We start from the raw sequence: 16,050 nt of genomic DNA on the forward strand, positions 1-16,050 counted from the left end.
TAAATTGTCGTTGCCTGTGGGGCTGTCAGCAGTTAGCTAGCTGCAGTGTCGGCAGTAGCATTAATGTGAGCACTGGGCTGTGAGAAACACACTTTGCAAGTCATTAGCTACAGCGTGTAAGCATGGGGAAGGCCATTACTACTGTAAATAAACAGCAGGATATAGGGTGGGATTACTTCTGATCCCTGACTAGGCAACCTGGAACAGGTATACTGGTCTGGGATTTCATAATGTCTTCCACAGGGAAATGTGTGTCATGTTAGTCATACACAATAGCAGGGAGAACACAGTCGGGTGTTGTTGTGTTCTTGGTGGAGGCATTGTTGTAGGTTGTACCTCTGCCAAATATTGACAGCTGAAGAGTGTGTATTCAAGTAATCATGGGTTGCACATATATAATACATGCATGTATAGTTCTGGGAATATTTAGGGTCTTTGTTGTCAAATGAATCCTAAAAAATAACAATTTTGCACTGCTATTGCCTCCACTATGTCTTTTTTTATCTCATTTGTTGTTGTTTTTTTCTCAACCACCTCCTCTCAATGCCTCTAGAATAATCGCAGTGATGTCATCTGAAACAGCGGCGTTTGACATTTGAGACGCTCTGAGGGGGCTGGCATGTGGTATTGTACTGGCAGAAGGAAACAGACAGGATGACTTGCAAAAATACCCTTACTGGGCGATTAATGAGCTACAGAGGAAATGCTGTCAGCCAGATCTACTGACATTTTAGGCCTACATGCAATTATGAGATAGTAGAGTCCCAGGATGTGGGGAGGTTGACTTCTTAACTCATTGCTTACAGACTTGCTTACAGAAACTCTTACCCAAAGAACAATCACAAAAGATTAATAAAAGAATGTCCAGACTTTATGCAGATGAACAAGATTTTCAGGTTCCAAAAAATGAAAAACATTAGGCTTGATCATTGTCTATTGTTGAAGACTTAATGTGTTAGTCTGGTGTTCCCTAGATGGCGTCTCCTTTCCCATAGACCCATAGCAGCAATTTTCCACAACAGTTCTGTTTATTATGATTCAGACTCATTCCCAAGTGAGCTGTGAAAAGAGCTGTTGACTGATATTTGTTTTCTTACTGGTCCAAGGCAGTGTCTCGTGGTTAGGAGCCAAACAAGTGAAAGTGGAAAACATTTCCCAAAGTGAATTTCATCAGATTTTAGCACACTCTATCAATGTTTTATTATCATTATTATTTTTATATTAAAGCCAGCTGCATCTCAAGTAATTCTCAGTTTCAAGGAAAAAAGAAAATTCACCAGTTGATCTCTGTTTTTACCCTTAAGCTAATATGACCAGCTAAAATGAGTGATACTCAGCCAAATCGGTTCATCTTGTTACAAGAAGAATCATTGCCTGAATCTGAATAAATTGAAGTGAAAGCCAAGCCAAGACTTTAATTAGATTAGCTTTCTGGCGAATGTGACAGCTCCACCGTCTATGTCGGTGATGTAGCCTCGGTGTGATGTAGCCTACTTTTTCTGTTTTTTGGTGTACCCACTTTCTCTCAACTTGCCTCATCTACTTCGACTTCAGTTAGTGATTTCCTACATTTCCCAGAAAGGCTTTCGACAACATCCAGCTGGTTATACGTGTAGGTGGAGAGAGTGATCGTGGAGCGAGAGGTTTTCCGTTGGAGGAAAAGTGATAATTGCGCCCCTTAATCAAAACACAATATGTTTTGGATTGTGGCTGCGTTACATTTTGGTCTATTTAGGTTACTGTCGGTGGAGAAGTCGGTAGCTGCCTCTTCTACAATGGATTTCTCCCTGTATGAATGTTGAATGTCGGTGCAAAATGGTTGGTCTAGAACAACAGTGTTGCTCTTTTATTCTGTGGGACTGACATCAAACCCTGATGTTTACCACTGACTTTTTAATTCGTTGAAATTTGCTATCTTGCTATCAAATTCCATTGTAGCTGCACTGGAAATATCTTGACATGACATGATGTTGTTTAACAGTGCCAAAGTGTTTTCAGGTGGAATTATCCTGTAAGGATCCACAGATTATTGGCTACCAACTATCTCGTTTTCTTAAGACTATGCTTGGTACTTGTCTAATCATGGTGTTATAATTTGGAGTGCAGCTTTCTTTTCTGCCTAAGTTTGACAACTCCTCTGGTCGTTGTAAAAAACTAGACGGGAGTTTGACAGTTGAACCTGCAGAAGGTCTGTGATGATAAGTAATGAGCTTCTGTTTACATTTTGAGATGTGTTTTGTTGACCGGACAACGGAGGTCAGTGGTCCAGCTCTTGGAAAGCCATATTGAGAGAACTTTGGGTCAGCAGATTAGGTCAGTGTGCTCTCCAAGCCTCTCATTAGCTGCAGCATCACAGTTGGGAAGCCAAGTGGGATTACTGGTTCAGGTCCTGGCCTTCATAACAAAGGTTCTCCTACTGTAGCTTTCACAACTAACTATCTATAGTCTACACTCTACAATCTAGTAGACAATCTAGTTTGGCCCTTTTTACGGATATTTTTTGTGTGGGAAGCTTTCACGGATATATTTCTGATTAAATACGGTTTTCAGCTTTCTGCATTCTCTCCTCTGGTTTCTAATGTGATTTTTAGCTCAGTTGCTCAGTGTATTGTTTCACATTTGTTAGCTTGATTTGTTGGTTTGTGCTTGCTCATATTCCTGTAGCAGTAATGAGATTTACCTCATATAATACCAGACAGAGTTACAAGCTGGAGAAAATTTGGCTGTTTGGCTAAGATATTTGATATCTGGGTTGACAATTAAAGCCCTGAAATACTTTGGCCTTAATACAGACTGTAAAGTTATGCAGGCCCTACACACATTTGAGCGGTTCCTATTCAGACTTGGCCTATTCAATGTGCGCACAGAGGATATTGGGAGTGTCTTTGCTTGCACACAGGTTTATTGGCTTCTTTGTCCTTTCTATCGATATGTTGGAAAATCGCTTGGACTTTACGCCTTTTGTTTCTTTCTGCTGAGGCATTCCTTTGAAATACCATGCGCCTTTGATTCAGTTTTGTTTAGGATGACTGCATGCAAAGACTGAATTGTAAACTTGCCCATGGGATATTGGCTGAAAACATAATAAAATAAATTTTAACAAAATCTAAAATGATTTAGGCTGTTCTGGATTTTTGCTCATAAGACATCACTGAAAGATTTTTTGTGTCCAAACAAAGTTTAATATCAAATTATGAGCTTTTTAATGACAAACACTTTGTACTCACCTCACCGACAAACCATTCTCCAATTCTGTTTTTCAGTGCATTGAAACTTTGCTCAAACACTTATTATAGCCATGTTTTCATGCCATACCAGCTGATGGCACCTGTAATGTTTGGACAGCCCGCAACACAATGGGTTCTGTCCTTGATCATGCATTTTTTTATGCCAGTGTCTAGCCATTGTGGTTTTGTTAATCAGTCTCTCTCTGATGACTCAAAACCCAAAATGTCACTGTTACTTTAACTTCCACAGTTCTGTCAATCACATGTCAATTTACATTTTTACTATCTAACTATTCCATTCATGCCCACGGATGTCAGCAGAGTGTGTAATAGCCCTGTGAGTCTCTTCTCATTACCATAGAGTGTTTGATACAGAGGGAGTGAACTGTGAACATGTCCCTAATGAGCGCATAACAGGGGGGCTAATGAGGCTGGGTTGCTTCTGTAATTAGCATCATCAGCATCAACGGCATGACTTCATTCCACACTGTCCTTCCCTCAGTCTGTCCGTTGGCTCAGAGAAAGGCCCTTCGGGACTCAAGTGTGAATGTGTACATACACACACTTAGATGGACACATGCAGGCACATCCATGAGCACGCAGATATACACACAGTCTTTCGCTCACACTGTGCTTGTTCCATTTCCATAGTTTTGAAGTGGGGGATAGAAAAAGTGTGCACGCGTGCCCACACACACACGCACTTTCAACACTCTATTCTTAACGTGATAGATCTGCTGCTAGCAAATGCTGCTAGGTCTGTTATGAGTGTTGTATGTTAAAATGAAGTCTATCAGTCCAGCTTGCGATCCACTACAATAGTCTCATTGTGCTGCTGCTGACCCCAAGAGCCAGCTAGCTAGGGACGGAGGTGGCTGGCAGACTGCCTGGCTGGGTAACTAGCTCACTCATGACCCATGTGACAATGACTGGTCAAGTTGGGCCTGTATCTGGGCAAGCCAGCCATGACCTCATGCCACCTCTGTTGTCAAGACAAGGCAAGGCACAAAGCTACCATTGCCAAATGTCCATCAACAAGCTATTATCATAATTCTATTGCAATTCCAAGTTGATCTCTCACACAGACAAAAAGAGGCAAGAGTTTGATTATATTGTGCTGCCAGATATACTGTATGTCCTTCCATCACAAATGATATATTTTCCATTAGTGTGAAAAAAACGACTTGTCTTCTTTTGAACCAGGATACAGCCATGAAATTTGATCATTAGATACAAACAAGAAACAAGACTTTCAGTTTGTATTCTACAAAGATTTCTTTTCATGAAGGGTGGTCTTTTAAAATGTCAAACACCAAGGGTAGAAACAAGCTAGCATTTTGTCAGTGAATGACTAGGGGCTAGTATGTAGCCAAGGAAAAGTAGAGCTTAGAAATTAATTCCTTTCCATCATAAGAGCATTGTTATGTAGTACACTGAGCAGCTTACTAGCAGACCAAATCCATAGCTATCTGTCTGTCTTCAAGATATCATGCATTATAAATGGGGAAATCTATGAGGGTGTGGAGGCTGATCCATGATCAGGCAAATTCTTACTTGTGCTTAGACTGGCAGTAACAGAATACAGATGGATATTTCTTTTTGAGAGAGGTGGTGCACCTATTACCTTGTGTATTTAGCCCAAGGGGTGTGTCTTTGCATCTACAGTGGATATCTAAAGTTTACACAACCTTTCACATTTTCTAGTTTATATTGCCTTGAGGCCTGAAAAACCCTCCAAGTCTGACTTTTTAAAATTTTCATTTGGAAAGAGTAACCAGAAAATCAAGGTGACAACACAAAGGCTACTCATGTCTGACAGTGTAATAGAAATAGAAAACTCAAACACCTTGGTTGTGCAAGTGTGCACACCCCTTATAATTGGAGGCTGTAATTGTGTTAAAAATTAACTAATCACAAGCATGCATTTGAAAATCCATGACCTGGTCTTATTCCTTCAATTGTCCATGTATCATGATATCCATTCTTTTCTTAAACTAATCCCTTATAGAACCGATCCTGGAATGGGCCCAGTAGCAAACGTAAACCTCACAAGCCAGACGAAGCTCACAAGTTGATCAACTCGTGAGACTCGTCTGGGTTGCTAGCAAACCTGGGTCTCAGAACCAAAATTGCCACCATCCCACGAAATCTACAAAAAATCTACAGGAAACACTGAAAGAATAAGCTTGATAGAATAGGTGTGACACATGCAATTTAAAAAATACAAATGTTCTGTTTCACACTGGTAGGGGGACAGTGTATCCAAATTTGCATTCCCAAATCCTCTCTTGCGTACGTGTACGTCCACCCTCTCACCTACTCTAAGCCCTTTGCTTTTTTTTGAAAACTGGTTGTATTCAATTTGAAGTTCTTTCCATTTTACTAGATAATCGTAAGCTTCTGAACAGTCAACCGTGCATGCCGCCTGTGCAATTCAAATGTTGATTAAGGGTTACACACCAGCAGATCATTATGTGCAGCCTTAAGTAAAAATCTCTTTGAAGTCAGCTAGACTCGTAATTTAGGCCTAACCAGCACAGAGGGATTTTCATGTTGTCTAAATGATCATGGAGGACAATCATTGAAAAAGAGGTGGTAATAGCTTTTCTATGATATTGTAAAAAGGCAGTGTTTCAATATTGTGTGAGTTTGAATAGGTAGTAGGCACACACACTGTTTTCATAAGTAAACCATCCAACCAGTTTGTTCTTTTGAGTTGCTGGGCATACCCTGATTCTCAAAAGTAAAAATAAGTAACTCAAAAGTAGAAAAGTAAAAGTAGTTACTTTATTTATTCTGAACTGATCTTTACCAAAGGATCTTGAAAGTAATATTGTATCTCCCACTGAATGTTGATTTATTTTTTTATTTTAATGAGGGGAAGCTATAATGGGATACTTCCATATAGTTTGGTTACCAACTAGCTTAACAGCTTAAAGCTATAGAGCTGTGGCTCTCATGACACAGCCGTAAGCTTGTAGACTAAGTGTAATTGCTTAATTAATTGGATGAACATTAGCCTTGCTGGCTGTCTTTCTAGCTCTCTTAAAGCTATATGTTGGCTCTGTGAATGTGTTACACTGTGTTACTGGTTGATACACTGCTACAGCAGGGCGATATGGCTGAGATGTCATTTCACAATATTGTCCTTATTTTTGACAGTATGTTATTTGGTGTTTTAGTTTTTCCAATACTAATGAACAATTAGTTCACATAGGTTTCTTTCCCATTCAGACTGTCTAATCTTTATACCTTTGTTTGGAATTGTGTTTTTACAAATTAATATAAATCATAATCATATATCTGTTGTGTGTCTGTCTATCTGCCTACCTGTCTGTCTGTCTGTCTGTCTGTCTGTCTGTCTGTCTGTCTATCTTATTTATGTTATCTATAGTTCTAAGATTTGATCATTTACGTGTCGTGGACCATACCAAATACCTTAAATGGACAGTATATCACCCAGCTCTACTTTGTTGTAGGCCTCTTGTTGCTGGCATCCCACACTCGTTACATCATTATGCAGTGTTACATCATTCCAACCTCAGTTCATTATCTGGACTTTGGCTGATTTCTGGAGCCTCTGGACAGATGCCCCTAAAGCCTGTGTTGTAATCCACTTTTGAATGTATGCCAAAACAGTGTAATTAAGTGATAAAAGCCTGTTTACGCTGGGGGGAAATTGGGGCAATTGTTTGTAGGCCAAGGTTTGAAAGAGAAGGAGTCATAGTCACAAGACAAGTCTGTTTTTATGTGGTAAGAATAAGATGGTGTTCTCAGTACCAGTATGAACTAAATGGTGTCCTGTATGGCTGTAAGATTATTTTGATTATTGAATAGTACTTTTGATTATTTTTTGATTAATCATTTAGTCTAAAAAAAATTTAAAAATGACAAATGCACATCATAAGGTACCAGAGCCCAAAGTAATGTCTTAAAAGTTCTTACTTGGTCTGACCAGCAGCCAAAAAAACCCCCAAATATTCATTTGAAACAGAGAAAAGCAAGCAAATCATAGCATTTATGAAGCTGGAACCAGCAAGTGTTTGGTAATTTTACTTGATAAATAACTGAACCGATTACTCAAAATTATAATCAATAAATTTTCTGTTGATCGACTAATCAATAAATTTTCAGGAGGATTAGGATTTATGCCTAGGTCTCGATTTTTGTATTATTTTTGCCTATTTGCCCCGTGCTTTATTTGTTTCTATTTACTCTTCAGATCAATGGAATAGGAAGCTACTAATGAGGGGAAGTCAGAGGACCAGTTATTGGAGATGGAGGGGTTGTCTTTAAAAAGAAAAGAGAGAAAAAAGAGGGTTAGAAAAAATGTGGTGTTAAAGGGAAATAATAATCAGAAAATAAGTAGGATTTGTGCCGTTTGTTTTTTCTGAATCTTTGAGCATGGTTTGTGGTAGGTGTTTGTGAGTGTGTCAGCAGGTGGTGAGTGGGACTGGGTGGTTGTAATCACTAGGTGTGTGTGGTGATTTAAGATGCCTGATTGCTACAGATCTGCAGATCTGAAGGCTGATGCAGAATAAGTTGGTAGAGAGATACAGAATGGCATTTTGTCAGCACCCACACACAGTCACACATGCAAACACACTTTTTTCTGGGAATAGGAGGCATAACTTTTGGATCATATTCCGTACTTTCATGGCAGCTTAGTGACTCAGTATCCTCTTGGAGGGCAAAAGCTGTCTTTTGGGAATTTCATGTATGCCCTACTATTTTGAATTTGTCTTGCTTTCCATGGTTGATTCTGCATTTGTCTGCAGCACAGGCCATTGTTACTCAATAGCAGCTAAGCAATTATTATGATGAGCAGTTGTTCAGTATAACAACTGAGGGTATTTTTTTGTTTTGCTGAGCAATTTCTCACCTTGTCAGCTAAATAACCTCACAGAAAATTCATAGAATTCACAGTGAATCACAAATTAAGCAACTGCTTTCACTAATTTACCAGCCAACTAGATTTTTAGAATAGAATAGGACATCCAAATGATGGCTGCAAAATTGACCTGCCAAATTGACTTGTAGAATTGACCATCTTACAGCCAAAATTTCCCAGCATTTGGCTGATTGGGTGGTGTTAATTTCCTACCCTGCAATTTAGTAACAGGCAAGGACTTTTTAGGGGGAAAAATCAGTGACCTTAAACTAGATTGGGTCCTGCTTTTAGAATATTGGATATTTGTAGAGCCTAGGGACACTCTGCAGGGCCTTGATTCAGTTAGCGGCTAAGTAGTAGTAAATATTTAATGTAGCTGGTATCCTCTATGAAATTTACACCACCTCGAAACAAAAGATCTACCATCTGATTTATCATTCACTCCTAAATTCATTGGCCTTCTATTATACCTCATGTGAAAATGGGGAGTTGGATAAAGAACTTTCCATTTCATTTCATTATGAAAGCTGAGAGCATTTTAATTATTTTCAACTAATCATGTTTTCACACCATGTGATAGATCATAAAGGTTATTATGGTTATAGGAGATTACTGTGAATGTTTCTTCCAAATCAATCATATTGAGATCAGTGTAAAACTTCCATACATTTCCTGTTTTCTCCACAGACTGTGACTCAGTGGGAGCACTGCGATGAACAGCCGGCATTCTAGCCATGCAGAGAGAGCTCACTCCACAGCCCCACGGCCACCTGCCGTGGCCCCCAAGCTCCAAGTCCAGCGCTCGCTGTCCAAGGACACCATCACTATCCACTTCTCAGCTCTTGGGAAGGAGGAAGAGGAGGAGGAAGAAGAGCTCTATGGGACAACTGTCTCCTCAACCTCTGCTGCTCAGGACGACTCCAATGTTGTGACAGCCTTAGAGGCAAGTGAGGAAATGTTTGAAGGGGTTCCGTTGGACTCGGCAGCTGATGTCGCCGTCATTCCTGAATCATCCAGACTTTCTCCAGTTCCTGAACATCAAAATAACAGTTCTCCCACACATAATCCGTCATTGCTCCCTGCTGAGCAGAAAGGCTCAATTTCCAACTCCTCTCCTACTAAATCTTTGAGCTTTCCCTCCAGTGACAAACCCTTCCTCAGCTTGGTGAAGTCTCTCTCTTCTGACATCGAGCCTCGTGATGGGGTCTCTCCTGCCGCCCCTTCTTCAGTAAGGCATAGGCATCTGATGAAGACCCTGGTCAAGTCCTTGTCTTCAGATACCTCCCAGGACTCATCCTCTTCCTCCTCGCCCTACCGTCTTCCAGAATCCCGCCTCAACCTGCAACTCTTCAAGCAATTTACGCAATCTCGGATGCCTACTGCTACCGTGTCATCTGCTGGTGATTCTAAAACTGCCCCTTCCTCTCCGCTAATGTCCCCAGATAGCCGCAGCTTCTTCAAGGTTTCAGAAGTTGAGGCACGCATTGAAGACACTAAGCGACGTCTCTCTGAGGCTATCTACGAACCGCTCCAGCTGCTGAGTAAAATCATGGATGAAAAGAGTGTCAGCGTAGTTGGCAGCAGCAGCATCTACCGGCCTAAGGCCCTCTCCGCCAGTGCCACAGAACTCTCTAGCATGACTTCCGTCAATGGTCACCTGGAGAGCAACAACAACAGCTACTGCATCAAGGAGGAGGAAGGAGGTGACTGGGATGCTGAGAGCCCCAGCAGCGGAGCCTCTGCTCGGGCTGAATCGCCTTGCCCCCCCTCTGCTGACATTAAGAGCCCCAACAAATCATCTTTAGGTTCCATGTCACTGGACAAGTGTTCCATGTCTGCTCTGGCCAAACAGGACGATGAGGACTTTTGCGTCCTGTACAGTGAGGACTTTGAGACTTGTACTGACACAGAACGTGACGGTGCCGATATAACTGACGATACTGGAACTGGTAGTCGAACTAAAGTGCCACTGAGTGGTAGTACTGAGCCATGCAGTGAAGATGAATCTGAAAGTATTGAGCTGGCACCCAGTGTTCCGCACTATACTCTCATCATCCTAACTGCGCTGGTCTATGGGTGCTTTGTACTACCCTTTCCCACTTACATTGGAGGAATGCTGCTTGGGATTGGGCTGGGATTCCTTTTAGCCATCGGTGTGGTGTGGTTGGCAGGACCAAAACCTTCTGGCCATGGTTTGAGACATTCCAGACACCATGGGAAGCTGTGGAACTTGGCCCAGTTGGACATTAAGGAACCAGAAATCTTTAAGGTTAGTGAATCTTTTTCTTGACTTCAGACTTTTAAAGTTTGTGTGTTGACATGTTAATTCAGTGGTGTAAGAGAACATGTTTAATGTTTTCAAGAGCACTGCATAATAGATTAAACCCATTTTATGAAAACTGATTGAAGTGTCCATCACCATTAGTGACTGTCTTACAATCTCAGCTCATCCTCCTAACTGATTCATGTTGACACTGATAAAGAAACACAATTCAATGAAGAATCATTTTTTAAGGGCATGAAATGAGGTGATCCCTGCCTCACATTTGTCCCTACTTTGATCTCTGCTTTTGGAAAAAAGCTGTGAGTCTCCTGAGGTGCTGTGCTTCTGTCTGTACAAATGGCCAATAAATTACCTGAGGAAACCAGAAACCAGCCAGTGAGCTCATTTTGCTGCATTAGAGCTCAAATGGGTTCTAGCCCCTGTGGGTTGTATTTTAGGGGCAAAGCCTGTTAGCCTACTTTTGTCTGTTGCTAATGCTCATCCCAAGGATTAGCCTGGCAGCCTGACCCCCAAAGGCTAGCAGTGAGCTATGTAGTCTGGTCATCCCACAGTCCATGGCCGCCTTCCAAATGATGTCACCTTTGTATTGATGGCAAAGGCCAGCAAGCATAATGGAATAGGTCAGATGTCTAGTTTACCCCCCTCCACTAAAACTGATAACATTGCTGGCTGAATATATAGACACTTCATGGACACAAAGACCTGGAGCTGATCTAGGCCACAAATAACATTTCAGTTTCTCTGATGCTGAAATCTGTGAGGACAAAAGCCTTCTAGGGCTGTCCTGGTTAAGAGAAAGATGATAAGACGGTTTGGAGAAAGATGATAAGATGGTAGCGGAGAGGTTTTTTTTTATTTTTTTTATTTTTTTTTTACTGCTGTCTGAATTGTCTTTAACAATATACAAGCATCTTAACGAGTGTGTCAGACAAACTCCTTTTGCAGGCTCGGCCTACTTTCCCTTCAGGAGTTTATTGGTGACCTGTGTGCTAAGGCTGCGTCAGGGGTGCAGTGTTTCATGGAAACCAGTTTATGTCCACCACAGACTGCAGGGCCGTATTTTTTCTGTTTTATGGAGTGGCTAACAGAATCACAGAAACAGGGTTTAAAAATGCAATTGAGACATTAATGAAGAATACCATGGCAATGTGTACAGCTGCATCTGTGGGACATTGTATGTAAAAATCTATAAAATCCGATATCTGGGAAAAATAATGCCAAAAAATAAAGAAACATAAAAATGAATTTCATAGGGCCCTGAGATAGGTTATAAACTGAGGGTTGAAATGCTGGCCCAGTTCACAGAATCCACTGCTGCTTGAGTTTGACATTAAATCGTCAGTGGGCAAGAAACAATGAATGGTTGTTATATTTTATTTCTTCATATTGGCATAAAGGTGTGAGTATCCTGTTTTTGAAAGCAAACAAGCAGTTTCAGATGCATATTTTTGACAGTTTGTACATTGAAATGACAAAGTAGCAAACAGGCTGTATGTGGAGCCTTAGGCTTAATATAGCCAGAGTAACTTCAAAGTCTAACATGGAAAACAAATGACAACAAACTGTTTATGACTTCACTTGAAAAGACAATGCTTACAAGTCACTGTCTCTTATCAGAGTGACATTCCTAAAAAGAGACAGATAACCTTTCCTATCACTGTAGAAGCATCTTGCTTGGTTGATGACAAACAACACAAGCTGGTTTTACACTGAATCACTATTGTCCAATTGTTTTGGTATCTTTCTTAAAATTGGCACCATGCACAATGCAGGATTGCTGTCTTCCCTACTATACTTTCTAGCTCTCGAAAAGCCTTTGTCTCCCCAACTGTGATTTCCAAAAACTATATGCTACAGTTGTCTTCTGCAGCATTCTATTGTAAAATGAAGAATTTAATTCCAAATTGAAACATCCTCCATTTGAATATATTGACACCTACTCTTACAAAATGTCTGAAACTAAAGCTCATTATGGATTTCTGTTATTTAGAGTCATCTTAAGACCTTAGCGTACAAAAAGTTTTTAAGGATAGACTTGTCTGTTTTGGGAATACTGACTTACTTGAATTTCAGATAGCAACCATTTTCCAAAATGAGTGTTTTGGAATGAAGCCCTTCAAATGTCATGTAAATTGAAGTGGACATGTCTTCCTTCCAGGGCTGGATGAATGAGATAGTGAACTATGACCCAGAGACGTACCATGCCACACTGACACACTCCGTCTATGTCCGCCTGGAGGGCTCCATCCTTCGTCTGTCAAAACCCAACCGCAACATCGCCCGCCGTGCCACACACAATGAACCCAAAACTGATGTCACCTACATCAGTCAGAAGATCTATGACCTTACCGACAGCAAAGTATGTGTATTTGTGTGTATTCAAAATATTATTGTTCGGCTATTATCAGGTTTTCCTATGGTCATGGAAAACTTCTCCACCTCTCCAAAATTGTGTTGATAATCTTTTTGTCAACCAGTTGAGTGTTTAATGTTGACCATAACTGCCAGTTGAGCTAGTTATCTTTGAAGGAATAATAACACAAATAACACATTTCCTGATTACAAAAGTCATGTATCTAGTCAAAATAAGACCTAGTACATTAAAATATATTATTCAACAAAAAATGTAGCATTTTAAGACATATAATGACAAATATTAGTCATGGAAATTGCCCTATATGTCTTTGAGTATCCTAATATTTGGCACCCAGGAACCCAGTTTTATAACGCTCAGAGCTCTCTTCCCCTCTTCCCTCTCTCCCCCAGGTATATCTAGTGCCTCAGAGCCTGGCCAGGAAGCGTGTATGGAACAAAAAATACCCCATCTGCATTGAACTTGGCAAACAGGATGACTTCATGTCCAAGGCCGAGGGTGACCGGTTGGAGACCAGCGAGGGCCGGACAGCCTCTACCTCAGTCACAGGGGACCGAGGGGAGGGGGCAGGGGCAGCACTGGAGCGAGGATGGTCGTCCTCCTCCAGTAGAGACCTGACCCTCTACCTGTTTGGGAGGACTGGGAGGGAGAAGGAGGAGTGGTTCCGGCGGATACTACTGGCCTCCAAGCCCAAGACAGATTTGAAGAAGGCTACCAGTGTTGCTGGGAGTAAGAACGGTGAGCAAACTCTACCTCTAGCAGTGCTTTGAATGCTGTGTTTGTTAATTCATAATTCAGAGCTAAAATTGTTTGTATTATTTATTTTTAATGAGAATATGTTTATACACTCTCTACAAGCCTAATAGAAATGTGACTGTAGTGTACTTAAACAACTGTCTCAAGTCTTGGCGGTTTGCCAGTAACATAAATTGTGAATGCAGAATCTCATTCCTCACTCTTCTTCTCTGACCTTTGCCCTGCGCCCCACAGCCCTGGGCTCCCACAGTCGCAGCAGCAGCCGTGGCAGTCTGGATGAGGCACTGGCAGCTCAGCCCAGGTCCAAGGACTCCTCGGCCTCCTCAACAGCAGCAGGCAGTGCCAAAACCAAGCCTCTGTTGGACTACAGTGTCTACATGGCCACTCTGGTGCCAAAACAGGCGGCCAGCCCCACTGCTGCCAGCCCCGCCCTCCAGAGTCCACAGAGCAGCCCCGGGGCCGACAAGAAGGTAACGCACACTCACAGCTTCAATTCACACTACTTCCTCTTCCTCTCCAATTCCGATGAGATTTTTTCAATGCACAATTGTCTATTTTTTCTGATTTTTCACTAATTTTTGCTTTTTTCTTGTGAAACACTGAATAGTTTTCAGCCTCTAGGCCTCATCTGATAATCAAATTAAACAACCTGAAAAAGGAAAAATAATTCTTTGGTTGAACTCCTCACCACTCTGCATATGCAGCCTTTGATAAGGGGTCACAAGTAGGCATGGCTTTGTTTTAAGGGGTCATGAGCCAAAAAGGGTGAGAACCACTGCTATAGGGTTAGATGTTAGTCATGTAGATATTAGAGTCATATTCTTTCATCCTTGTATTAATGTGTGAATCAGCACTAAATCATGTTTTTGAGCTGTCGTTGTTGCGCTACTTTCTCTTTGGGCTGAAACTTTCGACTGTGTTGCACTTCTGGCCGCACTTCAATCAGTAATCAAAACAGGTATTTCACCTTTTGGCAGCATCAAATGCTTTGCCATCAGAAAATTGTTACCCCCCTCCCAGTGATCCTATCACACGTACACCCCCCTGTTCACTCTTGCTCCCCAACCCACTTTCTTACATCTTTCAAAATTGTGTACCAGGCGGAGACTGGCTGAAGTGTTTACACAGTCTTTAATGTGACCTGGGCTCCTGTTGTGTCCATCAGCTCCCCAGCAGCCCCGTGGTGCAGCCCAGGGCAGAGGAGGAGGAGCCTGTTGCCTGGGTGAACGCAGCTTTGGGCCGGGTCTTCTGGGACTTCCTGGGAGAGCCATACTGGGCTGAACTGGTCTCCAAGAAGATCCAGATGAAGCTCAGCAAGATCCGAGTGAGTGGACTGTGACCCCTAGCGACCTCTTACCCTTCACTTTAGAACTGTTTAAAGTTGGAACTGCTTGACGATGTGAAATTGTGGCACCCAGCTGCGTAAGTGGTTGGCAGTTGCGTTTCAGACAGCTCTAGCTTAGTGGGTTTAGAGACGCAGCTGTTAAGGGTTAGAGAATGAGAGAAAGATGAAAAGAGAAGAGGTGTAGTGAGACAGAGTAGCAAAATTAAGGGAGTCATGCTTACTGCCCTGCAGAAATAGCACATGCATGCACAAACACACACACACACACAGATAGGCTCTCTAAATGTCAGCCTCTAGCACTGTGCAGCTCCATAAAAGGACCCAGCGACTCCACACTGGGCTCAGGGACAGAAGGAGGGAGAGAAACATCTCATCACTCACTTCTATCCCTTCATCCTGCCATTTCTTTCTGATCCTACCCCTCGGCAGTCTCCTTTGTCTCATCTTGTATTTTGGTCTGAGTGTCCAGTCACTGTGACTGTCCACAGTGTCCTGTGGTGATGGTTGCAGGTAATATTGTAGTCTCAGCACGATGGTGGAAAAGCATTCAGCACAGTTGAATCCCTAAGGAGCTCAGAGGCAGGGACAGTTGATTATAAGGTGTGGTTGAGGGCAGAGTGTGTCATGCATGCCCGTGTGTGTCACTGTGTGTATTTATGTTTGTTGCCATATTTATCCATTTTCATGTCATTTTTCATAAGTTTTGAACCAAAATGAGAAATCCACAATTTGAAAAAGTCATTCCTATTATTTACATAATATTTGATAGTACAAAATTAGAACAGATGATGCTGCTATTTAAAAAATAGGAGCAACCTTTGTTATGCAAAATGATGAAACGTATAAGACTCGATCCTCTGTATCCTCTTCAAAAGATATATATTTATTAACTTAACTTTTTGTTTTTCAAATTGGTTATATTTTATTCTGGAAATGAACTCTTCATATGTAGTTTGTCAACTTAGCAGCATGCATGTCTTTCTGTTCCAGTTGCCTTACTTCATGAATGAGCTGACCTTGACAGAACTGGACATGGGTGTGGCCACTCCCATAATCCTTGGGGCCTCCGAACCTTCCATTGACCACCAAGGCAAGAGACAAAGCAATTATGATCATGAACACATTCACACCCATTGGGTTCCATGGCATGCACATGCATACATCATATATGCT

At 41.6% G+C, this 16,050-nt stretch overlaps 1 protein-coding gene across 1 annotated transcript in view; it reads left to right on the forward strand.

The window, feature by feature from the left end:
* The window catches only part of LOC139925669 (testis-expressed protein 2-like), a 39,308-nt gene that overhangs the window by 10,547 nt on the left and 12,711 nt on the right, over positions 1-16,050 (forward strand). The window contains exons 3-8 of the mRNA XM_078291829.1: positions 8,806-10,387; positions 12,561-12,761; positions 13,169-13,514; positions 13,767-14,002; positions 14,698-14,856; positions 15,868-15,967. Coding sequence (XP_078147955.1) covers positions 8,831-10,387; positions 12,561-12,761; positions 13,169-13,514; positions 13,767-14,002; positions 14,698-14,856; positions 15,868-15,967 — 2,599 coding nt within the window. The 5' untranslated portion in view covers positions 8,806-8,830. The remainder of the gene's footprint in view (positions 1-8,805; positions 10,388-12,560; positions 12,762-13,168; positions 13,515-13,766; positions 14,003-14,697; positions 14,857-15,867; positions 15,968-16,050) is intronic.

This window comes from Centroberyx gerrardi, chromosome 3 (assembly GCF_048128805.1).
Source record: "Centroberyx gerrardi isolate f3 chromosome 3, fCenGer3.hap1.cur.20231027, whole genome shotgun sequence".
NCBI classification, from domain to species: domain Eukaryota; kingdom Metazoa; phylum Chordata; class Actinopteri; order Beryciformes; family Berycidae; genus Centroberyx; species Centroberyx gerrardi.